Source organism: Syngnathus floridae, chromosome 19 (genome assembly GCF_059516105.1).
Source record: "Syngnathus floridae isolate MCC-2025c chromosome 19, RoL_Sflo_1.0, whole genome shotgun sequence".
Taxonomy (NCBI): Eukaryota; Metazoa; Chordata; class Actinopteri; order Syngnathiformes; family Syngnathidae; genus Syngnathus; species Syngnathus floridae.
The window spans coordinates 1,708,128-1,723,591 of NC_142431.1; the positions used below are offsets into that span (position 1 = coordinate 1,708,128).

The following is a 15,464-nucleotide window of genomic DNA, read 5'->3' on the forward strand; positions in this document are numbered from 1 at the left end:
CTGCCACCTAGCGACGTTTATGAAGAATTGCAAGTGCATCTATTGACTTAACGACTTCACCAGATTTGCCAAACAGGAGACAAGAAACAAGAATAAATGTCACAATAATCATTTAATAAGCATACACATTATAATATAAATATAAAACGCTATTTTTGCTCTTAAAATCTGTGAGACATCATTGTATCTGTGTAGACAGACGAGCATACAAACAAGAGTTTTGCAGTCTACCAAAAAGATCACCATCTTCATCTATCACGAGGATGATACCCCCTAAAACGGACCGACTTATCTGGCGTTTAACAAAAAGGCAGCTTTTTTTCTTTTCATTTTATTACTATTATTTGATTTCTTTTTTGTAACGCACAGAGAAGAACAAGGACCTCTACACCCCACGCACGTCTACTTCTCATTTGGACACGCTCCCTTGCCCCCAAAACAAAACGCTGGCAATGATGAAAATGACAAACTAAAACATCGAAACTAGAAGATGACAAATGCGAGTGTTGAGCATTCATTCCAGAATCCTTGATTTCAAAATACAAACAGTTTGAGCATTTATTCCATCTCCTTAATTCCGTCTTGAAGACCCTGTAGAGTGAAGCTTATTTTTTCTCTCCATTTTTTGTTGTCCAATATAGAAGACAGGTTAATTTTCACTCTACAAGGACTTTAAGGCCCACGTACTAGTCCATTCTTTATCCCCAATACGGAAACATTTCAGAGCGCAAGTAGAACAACTGTCATACTAGTAACTTTTTTTCCATGACTGACATTTTTGGACACTTGTAAGACAACTTTGGCATACTAGTTGGACAACCACGTTCCTAGTGAGGTAAAACTACTAGTGGGCATTTTGGTCCTACGAGAAGAGTCCATGCCCAATAAGTTGGCCTGGTGGCAATACAGCACATTAAGGTTTGATTGCAGATTGCTAGTAGGTCAAAAAGTGGCACTAGTAGTGGAGAAAATGTTACCAGCAAGACACAGGCGTGCTACTCGAAAAAGAACACACTAGTACATAGACCTCAAGATGAATGACATCATCTTCTCAAGCTGCCAATAATAAACAGAACCGAGCCTTTTCTTTTTTTAACAATATAGAAAACAAACATTTTCTTTCTCTTTTTTTTGTTGTTGTAGTTTATATCCAGACATTTTTCTTAAGTTTGGCTGACATGCTGCTGAATCCTGGTGCGTTTGTTTCTGCAGGTTGGTGTATGTGCGTGTGTGTGTGCGTGTTGTCATTCAAAAGGAAAAGTACTGAGCGAACCACTCTTGTCGCTGAGCGTCCGGAAGGTCCATGGCCACGTCCTTTGTCTCAGGAGGGCTGCGGGGAAGAAAAGAAAGGTGACAAAAGCAATTACAGGATACTGAAATGTACAGTTTTACAAATACAACTAGTTTAATATTCTGAATTATAATTATTAATATTAAAAAACAAATGGTTAAATGTTATTGTCTCTATGAAAACGTAATAACGAAAAAAGATTAAGAAAATATGCAGAATTTTCACTACTGGAGTTCAATATCTAATCAGGCGTCATCTTGCAGTGCAGCGGTTGTCCGCCAGAGGGCGGTAAAACCTCACTTTAACATCTACAATGCATGACTTGACACTATTTCATCATGCTCATCATTTTTGCAGATTTGACACTTTTCAGCGGGTTTAAAAGATTCCCTTGCGTACACCGTGTTATATTTTAGGCTAAAAGTGCATATTTGAGAGAGATATTAAAATTACAAGGCGCTTGAATGATTTAAAAAGAGGAGCGTGGAGCCAGCGATGGGACTAATCCTTTAATTCAGAGTGGATGCATTCATTCTACTGTATGTGACCTCATACTGTCAACGCTAAGTGTGTGTGTGTCATTTGGAGGAGTAATACTATATGCATAATCCACCCCACCGAGAATTAACATTTTCCAGAGTCTTGTTGGTGGCAATAATTTAGCCCCGCCCCCTAGAAATTCATGTATTTCTCCACCCATCTTTTTTTGACCCACATACATTTAACTGTAATTTATAAAATATTGAGTTGAATAATTATCAACTATTATTTTACTTCTATGTTCTCGATTTCAAGTGGCCCGTCTATTCCTTGCAGAAAAAAAAAATCCCACCCATGCGCAATCCGGACGTCCTGGAGGAGCAGCGTTAGCATGCAGCAGCACATCCATGCACACTCACACACTTGTTTACTTCCCGTGTGTTTGTGGGCATGCAGATGTGCTCCCAGTGTGATCATTGATTGCTTTAACAACCAGAAACCTCCTCGATCGAGTCGTCATCGTCAAAAGCCAACGAAGGTTAAGAAAGACGCGGGAACGTTCAATGGGTGGAGATGAGGATGGGCAAAAGGACAACAAAAACTGGACGGTAACAGCAATGACCCCAAAAAACATCAAAGACACACAAACATGCTCCTTTTGCATCCCAAAGCCATTCTTTGATGCCTCCTCACAGCAAAGAGCAAAGCCCGCCCATTAAAAGCAACCATCCAATCACGTGGCGGCGACTATTTTCTCCTATTTATCGATTGAAGCGGATCGAAGGTCGCCGGAGGGAGCGCCGGACAATCAGATGCGGAGGCTAACGAGTTCTGTGATTGGATGATTTTTGCATGGCCGCCGCCCACCGGAGCTGAGCCGCTCTCGTTTTTTCTCTCTCACCTCGTGAACTTCTTGGGTTCTGTGGGAGGGGTCGGCGGACGGGGAAGAGGTTTGTTGGCGTTCAGCTCGAGGTGATGGAGGAGGAGGGGGGAATGGGGAAGGGGTTCGAGGCGGCCGGGCTGGGCCGGGGGCGGCGGCGGAGGTGGCGGCGGCGGCTGCTGCTGCGGGCCGCCCGCCGGGCCCGAGCCGGCTGCCTCCAGAACCCTGAAACCGGCGGAGCTGCCGAATCTGCTCGCCGCCGCTTTCTCATTCTTTCGCTTTTGCTACACAGAAAGAAAGGGAGGGAGGGAGGGAGGGAGGAAGGTGGGGACACGGGGGAGAGAAGGGTGGGGTTCAAAGCAAAAATCAAGGCGTAAATAATCCATAAAAGGCAAAATTAATGAGGTCAAGAGAAAAGGGGAAATGAGGAAAGGTCCCAACAACGCGCTAACGGGATCGTCCCGACCGACCCGGCGCCGCTCGGTGGGCGTCCCACATCCAAATGGCTTGGAAAGCAAAGTGAGACGGCCAGGAAGGACGCACGTCACACGTGACAGCACACACATACAAAAACAAACACACAGAGAGACTTCAATGATGAGCATGTGGTGGGAAAATGAAACTCCCCAAAAAAAAAAAAAAAAAAAGGAGCGAGAGCATCGTAGGAAAGGTCAGGTGAAATGTTTGAGGCCAGATGGCGTCCACGTTGGCCCTACCTTGATGAGCGGGTTGATGACGCCAACGTTGGGACTGGCGTTGAAGACTTTGTTGAAGTTGCTCTCTCGGTTGACCAGCTCCAGCTGGTAGAACTTCTTGTCGTCCTGGAGTGGCGGCAAGGAAACGGCTCAGCTTTCACACATGGGCTTTACGGACGCGCGCAGGCAGGCATCGACCGAGCCACATGCTGGCGTCACATGTCAGAGGAAAGGTCATTAAGCCCCCTAGTGGCACGACTTGGTATTTTTTTCTGAAGGGGAAGAAGAAGGTGTTTAATTGAAGTAACGGGGGCAACTACTTGGTGCGAGGCATCTGTTTGGTATATATATATTGCACCTTTTTGTCATAGCGCCACCTGCTGCTTTGGCATGTATGTGTCACTTTTTTTGCGGAGGACCTACCACCAGCTTCTTGACGAGTGATTCCCTCTCGGACACCATATCCTTGAGCTCGGCGATCATCTGGAGATCCTCAGGGCGACTTTCCCTATTCCTGAATTTATCTTCGGTGCCTTCCAGCCTGGAAGGAAGAGAAAAAAAGCTTCATCGACACGTCCACATTTGCGGGAAGCCGAACGAAAACGTCACGTACAGAATCTGCAGGGCCGAGATCTTATCCTTGAGGACCTCCTGCGCCTTGTTGAAGTCGGCCAACATGTTGTGCGTGTCTCTGCTGTGGGCGGCGTTCATCTCCGACACTTCTCGCTCGTGACGTTTTTGCAGCTCCTGCTCGTGAGCCCTGAGCACAAACGCGCTAGCTTAATGCTAACACACAATGCAAAACGCCATAGGCGGGCTAAGGAACAGCGGGTATATATTCTTTATCCTCTGCAGACGATTGAGTCACTTAAAGTAGCTGTGAAAGTCTTCTTTGCATTGTGTATCCAAAACTGTATTATTATGTACTATTTCTTTCTATTAAATTTCAACTTTTATAAAATAGAATCCCGATTAATGTCATCCTGACATTGTGGTTGCTCAAATCGTTCCGATCCGGTATGAAACCTAATTATCGTTAGCGAGCTAGCTCCCCCTGTTGTCATCGCTCCCTGAGGAACACGACTCATTTCCTCATCTTCCTCACACACAGCATTCATCCGTTTATTTCATTATTTACTATTTTTAGCTCTCCGACCGCCATATTCTCTCTTACACACACACTTGTTATATAATGGATGCATGCTGTGCGCGCACACACACACACACACACACACACACGCGGCGGCCCAACAACATTAATGAAGAATTCCCATCACGCTCCAGAAAAGATTGCGGGTGCCTGACACGGTTGGACTACCTGATCTGCTGGTTGGCCTCGCTGCGTATCTTGAGCACCTCCTTGCCTTTGAGCTCCAGCTCCTTGGTAAGGCTGCTGATGTTCTCGTTGAGCGTGTGGATTTGGTGGTCCAGCTGAGCGATGTGCTTCTTCCGCCGCGTGGCCTCCTCCTGCAGCTCGGCCATGCGGCCCAGCAGCTCGCGCTCCTGAAAAAAAAAAAAAAAAAAGACATTTTTGAAGAATGGCGCTTTTCAAATGTTTTCGTGACTTGTCCCGAATGTAATCAAACAACTTCAAGCATGCTAATGAGATGTTGACTCTGCGAGCAGATGTGCTTCCAGATGAGACATCTGCTTGCTCGATCGGAACCACTTTGGCTTTTCTTCCCCTTTCCGACCCACAAAACATTAATGAGCTCATTTCCTCACATCTTCTTCTGTCCAACTATTTCCCTGCTCGGCTTTAAAAAAAAAAAAAAAAAAAGGGAAAAAAGTCCCTGAATTATTCATCCAATGAGGACATTAGCCAACTGAAAGGAACTAGCTTGCCTGACTGTGCTGGAAATAGAAATTAAACTCACTTTCCAATTCATTTGGGATGCAATCTCATGTCATCCAATGCATGTGTGTGTTCTTCATTAAAACATTTTTAAATAGCTACGAATGCCCACGCTGCGATGACAGAAAAATGAAACGTGTTATTTAAAAGCTGTGCACTCATTAAATGCCAGCTCGCATGTACGCAGGCAAGCAGACCCAGAGCCCCGAGGCCAATTTAACACATTTAGGCACACCGCATTTGTCCAATTAGCAGTGTGAAAACACACACACACACACATGACAAAACACAAACTTGTAGAAAACATTGGAATGTGTCGGAGGTACCTGAAGGCAGGTTTTCTCCACCGTCTTTTCCAGTTCCTTCTTGACGGCCGTCACTTCCTGTTGGTGGTTTTGTCGCAGGTGCTCGATGGCCGACGCGTGGATGTGGTTCAGCTCCGACCGAAGAGATGCTGCGACAGGGAAAAAAAAAAATTATTGTAAAAGTATTTTTCTAGTGACATCCTTATAGCCAACTAAGCTTGCATCGATGCTAACTTTTAATAGCACATGCATGGCGTTTCACATTGGTATTAGCATTAAGCTAATGAACTTTTATTATTAGAAGTGTTTTGATGTTGAAATGAACACTTTTTATTTCTAATTTAGAGCTGGTCGGTAACACACATGCACACACACACACACACCACACACACATACGCACACTATTAGCTTTCCACTCAGATTTAATGCCACAGAGTAAACACAAGGAGCTGAGAGGAAGCGGAGGCCCGAATAATATAAAGGAGCATGTCGGTGGAGAGACGGATGGCGGTCAGGCGCACGAGCGTGAAGGTTAATGGAGGAACATTCATCAGTGGCGCACTTGGTGCAATCTGGAACCTTCCGTTAGGGTGGCTGGATTTCCAGCCCGCACAGCTTTTATTGCTAATTTGTTATGTTAAAACTGATTTTTTTAAAAAGTTATGTTGCACGTGTTTACCCAGCATGGCTTTGCCCTCGTCCTCCAGCTCGAATCGTAGCGTCTGGAGCTCCTGCTCCGACTGCTGCTTGAGGGTCTCCACGCTGTGCCGGTGGGCCTCTCGCAGCGACTGGAGCTCGGCGTGATGGTGCTGACGGAGGCGCTCCTCCAAGTCCTGAAAAAAAAAGGACACAAAGTTGGGGAATGGAAATGAAAGAACGTTCCACCCATCCAAAAAAAAAAAAGCCCAACACCCGCGGCAGTGATTTAAAGGTGGAACATTCTCACTCAGCACTCTGCCGCATTATGATGGGCTTCGGTGGAGGTCCACTCTCCGCTCCGAATTGATGGCGGCGCGCCAAACACTTTTATTCATGCGGTCTTTAAAATTCAGATGCGGGAGGAAATTTGCAGAGCCTTCAGCGTGGCCCTTTCATCAGTCCAAATGATCCCCGTCTGAGATGAGCGAGATGGACGATAACAATGCGATGGCGCCTCCTCGCTCTGCTTAATGGAGTTGCTGTTTTTTTTCCCGCCAGTTTTATGGCTCCCAAGCGCAACTCACAAGACTGCGGATTCTGCACAGCGAGCCTTTTAGCTCACAATTATAAAGCATTAAAAGCTACTGAGTGAACACCTGCTTTGCCTTTTGCCACCTTATGGGCATCGTTGAAACGTTTACGATCACTGTAGCGTCCATGCTAGTTTCCGTTAGCCTCTCGATGGCGTTTTGAATTACGTTAGCATTACAACGTTGAAACATTGTGCGGCTTAACAATGAGAAAGCAAGCCGAGCAATTTAGCGTCTGTGTTTGTGGAAATGAGAGCGAGAGTGTAGGAGGGAAGAAGAGAGAAGAGGTTTTATTTATCGCGCCGGTTCTTGAGCTGCCGTAATGACGTTTGCATGAAATAATAGATGTAAATATGGATGTGTGACTCACAGTAACATTTCCCACTCTGGGAGATGATGAATAAAAGGAATGACGCCTTTTGCCGACCTGAAGCTTTTACGTAATTACAGCTGTTGACGCAATGTGCCGTTTTTATTTCCGGGAAGTGGGCGGGCGTGATTTCATCATGATGAAAAAACGAATTCTATTTTTTCTTTGTATTCCAACCTTGATATCTCGTTGGCGGGCGTGCTCGACGTCCTGCAGGGCGCAGCACTGAGCCTCGTGCAGCCGCTGGTGTCTGCGTTGGTGCTCGGTCTGCAGCTCGTCGAGCTGCGTTCGCAGGTGCTCGCGCTCCTGGCTGAACTGCTGCTGAAGCTGCTGCAGCGACGACTGCGACTGCGACAGTTGCATCTCCAGACTCTGCTTCAGCAAGGAGATCTAAAACAAAGAGCCGCTTGATTTCAACTAAATATATATCATTTAACAAAATGCACAAAGGGAATCAACATGGGCGGCTTCCGTTCCCAGTTTACCATCAAGTTTTTCTGGTTTTGTTTTAGAGCAGAAGGGGCCGCACATTGCTAATTCATCAGCACTTGAAAGGCGACTAAGAATAAAACAGAAAAGCTGGATTGTGTCACCACTCGCACACTCAGTGTCCCAAATTTGGGGAAAATGTGCCGTGACTAAGACGTGAATCACAAACGGTGGCGAATGGAGGGCTAGCGTTCGTTTTATAAGCAATGGATTTTGGAGAAAAAACGGTGCAGCAACACATATAGACAGACCAACAATTGTATAGACGAGAGAGCTTCGTGTCTCTTGTTAAAAATGTCTAAAACGTCTGTCCTGCGCGTACCTGTTCCAGCAGGTCGTCCACTTTCCTCTGCCAGCTGTCTCGGGAGTTGCTCATCTCTTGCTCTTTGCTTTGGGCCAGCTGGCTCAAGGCGGCCGCTTTGTCCGCCGCGTGCTCCTCTCGTAGCTCCTCGCGCAGCTTCTTGCATTCTTGCCTGCGTGCACACACAAATCCTCATTTTGACAGGCCACACAATCCGCCAAGGGAGGGGTGGAGGGGGGTCTCACCTGAGGGTCTCGGTCCACTTCAGTTCCAGCTCCAAAGCCATCTTATCCATCTTATGTTTCTCTTCCTCTTTGGTGGTGATGACTTTGGCTTCATGTTGTCGTGTTTGGACCTCCAGCTCGCCCTGGCACGCACAGGGAAACACATTTGTCCCCGAATGCGGTTTGCAAGGCACGGCAATGGAGGCACCTCACCTGCAGGGCGGTGAGCAGGTTGCTGGTCTCCCTCAGTCGCCCCCTGGTGGCGTCCAGCTCCTCCAGCAGTTTGTCCTGCGCCTGCCTCATGGTGGCTATCTGGCTCTCGGCCGTGCTCATGTCCCTCTCGCCGCGCTCCACCTCCTCCTGCAGACGCCGCACCTGACGCGCAGACCATAAACACGCTTTGGCATAAAACCCAAAAGTCATTTTTAAAAGAAAGTCAAATGTTTGCTCACCTCTTGGTCGGCGGCGTCGAGCTTGGAGCTCATTTCCTCCCTCAGCTGCTCCAGCTGCATTTGCAGGAGGTTCCTCTGTTCCTCCAGCGTGTGGCGCTCTTGCTCAAACTGCTGCTCCAGCTCCTGCCGGCGCATTTCGACGCATTCTAACGCTGATCCCGACATACGTGACAAAGTGTCGTGCGCGTGTGACGATGACGATGATGAAGATGACTTTAGCATGTATGTAGGACGCAAGCGGCTTAAAAGCATGTCGATGCTAAGTATCTTCAAATATTCATCTGTGATGCTGAGCCGGTCGCCATGACAACGGCAAGGTGCGCACTCACAGCCAAGAGTCTGTTTTTGTCCTTCTCCGCTCCGCCGAGCGCGCTCTCCAACGCGGCCCGATGCTTCTTGGCCACCTCGTCCAGAACCCGGGCCTGGTTCTCCTTGCTCTGGCCGCTTTCCTCTTCGTAGCGAGCTCGCAGGCCGTTCATGTCCTTCTCGTGAGCCGCCTTCTCCTCGCGTAGCGTCTGCCAACAACCGGCACACAAGTCAGCCACCATATGCTGCGGCGTCACTCCGCCATATTGACAGCGATTACAAATGAGCAGGCGGCGATTTTTTTTTTTTTTTTTTTCCCGGCTTGCGGAATTCCAAGACTTTTCAAAGTTGCTTAAACTGAGAATATTTTCCATCGATCGAGGCCTCCCGGAGGACGCGGCGGCAAATGTCAGCGCCGGAGGGCCGGCAAAGACGACATGGAGCCGCCGCAGTTGACATTCAGCGAGGGGGGGGGGGGTCGCCGCCGGCTCTTGTCGCGACCTTTTGCAAAGAGCTGTTTTTTTCCCCAAGACTAGCAAATACGCTTATTGACACTGTCACCGGCCAACTTTTTGTTGGGTTTGTCCAAATGTTGCCTCGAGTTTGTGATAATTTCATCGTTTTGTGACGGCACCTTGTGCAGGGACTGCAGTTGCTGCTTGTGCCTCTCGTCCAGCGCTTGGCTCTGGGAGTGGAGCGCCTCACGTTCCTCCTCCAGCCTCAGCACTTTATCCTTCAGACGGCTGCGCTCGTTGTCCAGGTCCCGCACGGCCGCCTCCTGAGTCATCTGGGTGGCTTGCAGGCTGCTGATCTGACCTGACGGCGATGGGCGTCAACAAAATGGCTGCCCACACTGTTTTTCTTTTTTTCCCCCCCACGAGGTGTCTTACTGGCTTTGAGGAGGATCTCGGTGGCCTGCTGCTGGACTCGATCCCGGGCCGCCTCCAGCTCGCACTCGGCCTCCTTTTGGCGGATCTCCACAATCTCGGAATTCTGCGTCACCTCGTCCAGCTGCTTGCTCAGCTCCTGAGGAAGCGACCACACACGCTAGGAGGAGTAGATTCTTTATCCTCAGCAGAAAAAACAAAACGCACCTTGACGGCACTCTCGGAGGCGGCGAGCGAGGCCTGCAGCTTGTGCGAGCGCTCGCGGTGATCGCGAGCCTCCTCGCTGACGCGGGCCAGCTCGGTCCGGAGCTTGCCCAGAGTCTTCTGCAGCGCCGCCTCCTGCGTCTGGAACTCGCGGCGCAGCTCGGCCTCGGTGCGCTTCCACGCGAGAAGGTTGTCGGCCGTCAGCTGCTGCGTTCGCTTCATGGCTTCCAGTTCGCGCTCGTAGAAGGCCTGAGCCTGAAGAACGATGGTAGTGAAAGATCTAGGTGGAGGTCTCGGGCGGGTCCACTGTGGTGGTTACCTTGCTGAGTTTGGCCTCATACTCATCCACAAGTCTCTTCTTGTCCTGCTTGAGTTCTTCTACTCGTTCTGTCAGAGAATCCACCTGAACCAAACTAAAACGGATCAGCGTCCAAGTTCCTTCCTCTCGGCGATCGGGCTGTTTTCACCTCGGCTTTGTGGAGCTGGCCCAGCTTCTCTTGGTCTTTGCTGTAGTTAGCGTTGTGGCTCTGGTGGCTTCGGAGGAGCTCCTGCACCTCCTGCCGGTGTTGACCCTTCAGCTCCTCCAGCGCCGCCTTCTTCTCCTGCTCGAATTGCGCCTGCGCCTGGCCGAAGGTGCGCAGCTTCTCCTCGAACGAGCGCCGCATCTCCTCCACCTCGCGCGACATGGACACCACCCGTTGGGTGTGCTAAGGGACAGAGTGAGAGGTCAAAGTTACCTTCGGTCAGCCGGGCCGACCAAGCAAAGCGATACCTGAGCCTCGGTGCACAGCTGCAGGTCCTCCACCCTCTGCCGGTAGTTGTCAAACTCGGCCAGCGCCTGCCTCTTCATCCTCTCGTGCAGCTCCATGGACTCCTCCAGGGACTGGATGCGTCTCTTCAGGTCCATCTCGTCGCTGATCTTGCTCTTATACTGAAGTGGGGGGGGTACCTGATGACATCTGCTCCACTTCCTTCCTTTGTTGGGGTTGTGACCCACCTGTAAAATCTTCTCCCTGGTCTCCGAGAGGATCTGCTGCACCTCCTCCTCGTGAGCCTCCTTCAGGGTGGCGATGGCCGCCTCGTGCTCGTCGTTCTTGGTGTTGAGTGCGTAGATCACCTGCATTGGCACAATTACAGACAATTGTTGATTTTAAAAAAGTATTTTTGCCTAAAATAATAAGAAAAATCTTGGATACATTTTGCAATGTTTCCAGCATGGCGATCACTTTTTAATCCGCTAGCGGCGCGAGCTAATCGGGTAAGCGGACGCGGGTGGGATGTCCCCGCATGGATGCACTCGGGAATGGAGGAGCTCTTCCCGGCGTGGGAGAAGCAAGAAAAAGAAGAAGCGGCAGCCGCGTCGGGGCTTAACACAGCAAGAAAATATCTGCTTGACTTTCTAATTTCATGCCACTGCTACTTTACTGATCTACCACACACAACGAAGCTTTCACTCCAAACTTTAGCGGACTCCTAAATGAATGAACGAATACATTTCTGTTTTCCAAAGCTGATAAAAGTCCATCTGGAACATTTGGCCCGCTGTCTGCCTGCAGAGACTTGAAATATTTTTAGAGCTGAGTGGGAAGACTGTAATTACCTGCAGCACAGACAGGTAAGGTGGGGGGGGGGAGTGAAAGATGGAGGGGGTTAAATACTTACCCTTTCACACACACGTATATGTCTGAGTTTCCATGGCGACCGGACACAGCCGCCAGCCTAAGGAGGGAAGTGCTTGATGAAGTGGACCTCAGTGAAAGCGAGGCAGGCGTGACAAAAAACATATTTGGGAGCCCAGCCATTGTTGGCATTCAGGAGTAGCATTAGCCGCGAGCTAAAGGCTTAAATCAGTGTCCTGCCATGTTGCTCAGATTTTGATTTATTCTAAAAGCCATATGTTTCATCCGCAGATCGGAGATGGATTTATTTGCGTACGCAGCGAGCATATGGCCGCATAGCCACCATGCTTTTTTTTCCATTTTTTTTATTTTCCTTCTTCCGCCTGAGTGGCCGATTTCGCTTCTGCCTCCGCCGCTGCGCTACTGCTGCTATGCAAAATCAGGTCAGATGAGTCACCGGCGGCGTGCTGCTCAAAGCTACAAATCTTTAATCCATCCTAGGCCGGATGGCATGATGTCACCGCCTGCTCGTAGAAAATGCCATTATTCGCCTTTTGGGAAAGGGACACTCCATTCGGTACACTTGGAATGAAAGTCGGATTTTATAAGAAGAGGTGGGAAATTGGGCACAGCTTGTGACGGCGCCCGAGCCCAACACTGACTTCCATTAGCGCTGGCGTCACTTTACATTGACACCGTGTCGCCTGCAGCCTTCATCATGGGCCGCATTTCAGCAGTTAACAAAACATCAGGCCGAAGTGGGCGGGTGAATTCAACCATAATATTTATTACGGTTTCAGCTAAGGGTTAGCATTAGCTGGTCCCTGAAGAATTTCCACCATGGGAACTTTTGGAGTTTCCCATAATATGTGAGGCTAACCATATTCAATCTTGATATTTGTTGTCTTTTGAGAGCGTTTGTCTCCCAGCAAGTAGAAGACTTTTGTTTCATGGGGGTATGTTGCTATGGAAACTGTGGCGCTCTTTTGTTGTTGCACATTCTACTTTGATGAAGTCGTTAATGCGCCGCCATGCCAATAAAGCAGATAAGGACTCAAACGATGGCTAATTTGGGATGGAGGAAAGAGGGAAAAGACTGGCAAGCTAAAATGTCGCATGAACGTGCCAAGCTTCGGGCTAAATTCAAATGCTAAGCGAAATGCAGCATTCTTGATTTAACCAATAAGCTAAATATTGTATTAATATGCTACATGCTAAATTCAACTTCTACACACATAAAACTTGCACACACAAAATCAAACTACTTACAAGCAAAAAATTACGCTAGGTGCTAAATTCAATTAAAGGCACCGCAGGAGTCGTTTAATTGTGCCGAGAAGGAACGCTGAGTCATGCTCTGCCACCATTTTGTCGTGCCATCCTTCAAGCATTGGCCACAAAGCACACTGACAACATCAATGTCTTCTCAGCCATATTCTGCGCTGACAGACAATTACAGCTATGAGTGCGTCTCCACGGTAACGGGAGACACGCTCAAGGATGTCAAGGCACTATGAATGGCTGATGATCTTATTTCGAGTCAGCCAATAAGATGAAATCCAAGAAATGGACCTTCCTAAGAATGAATGACCCATCAAATCATGCGTGGGTGTGCACAAGTGCAGTATCTTAATGAAATCTGACAAAGAATTGTGACAATGAGCCATCTTTCCTGCAGAGGTTAATGAGATGTGCAGCACGCACGCACGCACACACATACACAGAAGCACGTACGCACAAGCGTTAATCTCTTCTGGCTTTTCATTCTCCCCGAATGGCGTTTAGAGAGATTAGAAAGCCGGAGCGCTGGGAATGCGGCGAGCGCCTAAACACGCCGTCTCTTCTGGACAGCTGTGACATCACTTCCTGCTCTGCGGGAGGTATAGGAGGTAGGCCAGACCTCCGCGAGTTCCAACCTGCCGTGGATCGTGTCGTTCCTTGTTGGGGATCAAAGCCCAGACCTCCCCCAAGGCAAGGCTGGAAGTTTGGGAATGCCCTTGAAAGAGCCGACGAGAGTCAGTAAGCAGAGCCGTAAAACACCGGCCGCTCATTGTTAAGCGTTATACGAGCTAAAAGCGCTCGGATTGACTTGGATGACTTGCTGGAATAGGCCATTGCAATAAAAAGGCAAGCTATTCAATGTAGCATAGCAAATAGATAAAAGGGCACTGAATAAAGGACAAATATAGATCATATATATCCTTTTTTTTCTTCAGTGTATCAGATTAATAGCTTTTGCATTCATTACAACTGGGAAAAGTGATTTGACATGCAAGCGTGGTCAGAGAATGTTTGGCAAGTGGCCCTTGACAGATTAAAATGTGCATTTTTCTGTGGCAACACTTCTGCCGTTAAATGTGGCAAATTTGACAGAGCTTGGTGCCACAAGTCAAGTTGCCTCCTCTGTTTGCAAAATGTCAACATGAACATACGAGAAAATGTCAGCCCGCCGTTGCTGCGACTGATTAGTGACTGATGTGATTAATGTTGTGGCTAATGACCCCGCATGTGCCTCACTGATGGATGCAGCATCCCGACAAAACGCTTTCACCTTCAGGCAGCCCACATTGTTTTCTCTCCCCCTCTCTCTCTGGAGCAACAGTATGCAAACACTAAAGTTCCTTACAGAATTGCCGATTTATAGACTTGCGCTGTCGGGCGTTCATGCATGCTCCTGTTGCGGCGGTTTTGGCAACATGTGAGGCAGCTCTTAAATTCGGCGTACATTCAAAATAATCCAATAATACAGTTTTTAAAATCTGACATTCTCCCACAGGCTTAATACTGACGCCATTTTTGATCGATGCATATTTAAGATATTATTAACGCCGGTGTAATGAGAGGATTTTACAAGTTGAAACGAAATAAGAATCATATTTATAGCTGAGAGAAATCCGCAACGCTGAGAGGGCAAACTTCAAATAGGCGCACTTTAGAAGGGAGTCCGGGCGAGTGGAAAGCAGCGGTTGCATCGCTTCACGGGGATGCAAAAAGGCCTCCAAACATCTGCGCCTACCTTGGTCAGCTGGGCGATCTTCTTGCTCATCTTCAGGTGCAGGTCTTGGGTATATTCCATGGCCAGACCGGACTGGAAGGAGGTTGTGCTCGTGGATGTGGTCGACGATGACGGATATTTCCCTTGACCGGCAGGGCAGTAATACTGCTGCCAACCCGACCCAGTCGCCATCTTCACGATGATGCTTCAGATGCTTGATGGAGATGTGGGCTTTAATAATTAAAAAAAAAAAAAAAGGAAAGAAAGACGACTTGTGTAAATATATGGAGTTTACACAAACCTGGCAAAAAACATGACGCAGCAAGCTCTATAAAATACGTCCCATTTTGCTTCGGAGTCGGGACGCGAGCAAAAAAAAAAAAAAAAAGTGACGAGCCAAATTTACAATCCGGAGATGTCAGCAGCGCGCATCGTGAACGAGCGCTGCAAGGTGCGGGTAACGGCCGGCTTCACCTGCCGCTGACGTGCAGCGGAAGTCGGGCTGCCGTCTGGCTGCCCACCTCCGCGGTCGGTCACCTTGGAGCCCAAAATGAGGAGCCGTAGAGCCGGATTGGTCCCTCGCGCGGTGCTCCGCAGCTACATGGAGGTGCGTTTGAGTGTGCGCAAGCGCGCGTGCGCGTGCACGAGACTGGCTTGTAGGGGAGCGTGTTGGACGGAGGGACAGACGGACGGACGGACGCAGCACCCCGAGCTTCAGCTTCTGTCTCTGGCCGAGCTCTGCTGCTGCGCTCCTGTTGCCATGGATCGCTTCAACAGTCCGTGCTGCATTCATGGGCGGTGGGAGAGCGGAGATGCGTTCACGAGCACTAGTCTACTTGTTTTTTTTTAAACAATTTAATCAGGTCAAATTTAAAAACCAAA

The 15,464-nt window shown here is 48.6% G+C and overlaps 1 protein-coding gene across 8 annotated transcripts; it reads right to left on the reverse strand.

The window, feature by feature from the left end:
- Window positions 1-93: 93 nt before the first annotated feature.
- On the reverse strand, window positions 94-15,370 carry fam184ab (family with sequence similarity 184 member Ab). 8 transcript variants are annotated; one of them, XM_088362253.1, is made up of 23 exons: window positions 15,057-15,368; window positions 14,604-14,813; window positions 10,966-11,085; window positions 10,741-10,899; window positions 10,436-10,675; window positions 10,288-10,371; window positions 9,972-10,223; window positions 9,768-9,903; window positions 9,512-9,693; window positions 8,901-9,086; window positions 8,572-8,694; window positions 8,333-8,494; window positions 8,141-8,262; window positions 7,917-8,067; window positions 7,283-7,495; window positions 6,186-6,339; window positions 5,528-5,655; window positions 4,665-4,849; window positions 3,960-4,106; window positions 3,770-3,887; window positions 3,368-3,472; window positions 2,673-2,935; window positions 94-1,330 (listed from the first exon to the last, which is right to left on the reverse strand). In XM_088362253.1, exons 2-23 carry the CDS (start codon window positions 14,772-14,774, stop codon window positions 1,249-1,251), a joined length of 3,483 nt encoding a protein of 1,160 aa, XP_088218379.1. In that variant the 5' UTR covers window positions 14,775-14,813; window positions 15,057-15,368; the 3' UTR covers window positions 94-1,248. The 8 variants fall into 8 exon arrangements, 5 of the variants coding, with proteins under 5 accessions (XP_088218379.1, XP_088218376.1, XP_088218378.1 ...); XM_088362250.1 differs by having other exon boundaries at window positions 10,741-11,085; window positions 15,057-15,370; XM_088362252.1 differs by having other exon boundaries at window positions 10,741-11,085; window positions 14,604-14,796; window positions 14,884-15,370.
- Between the last annotated feature and the right edge of the window lie 94 nt (window positions 15,371-15,464).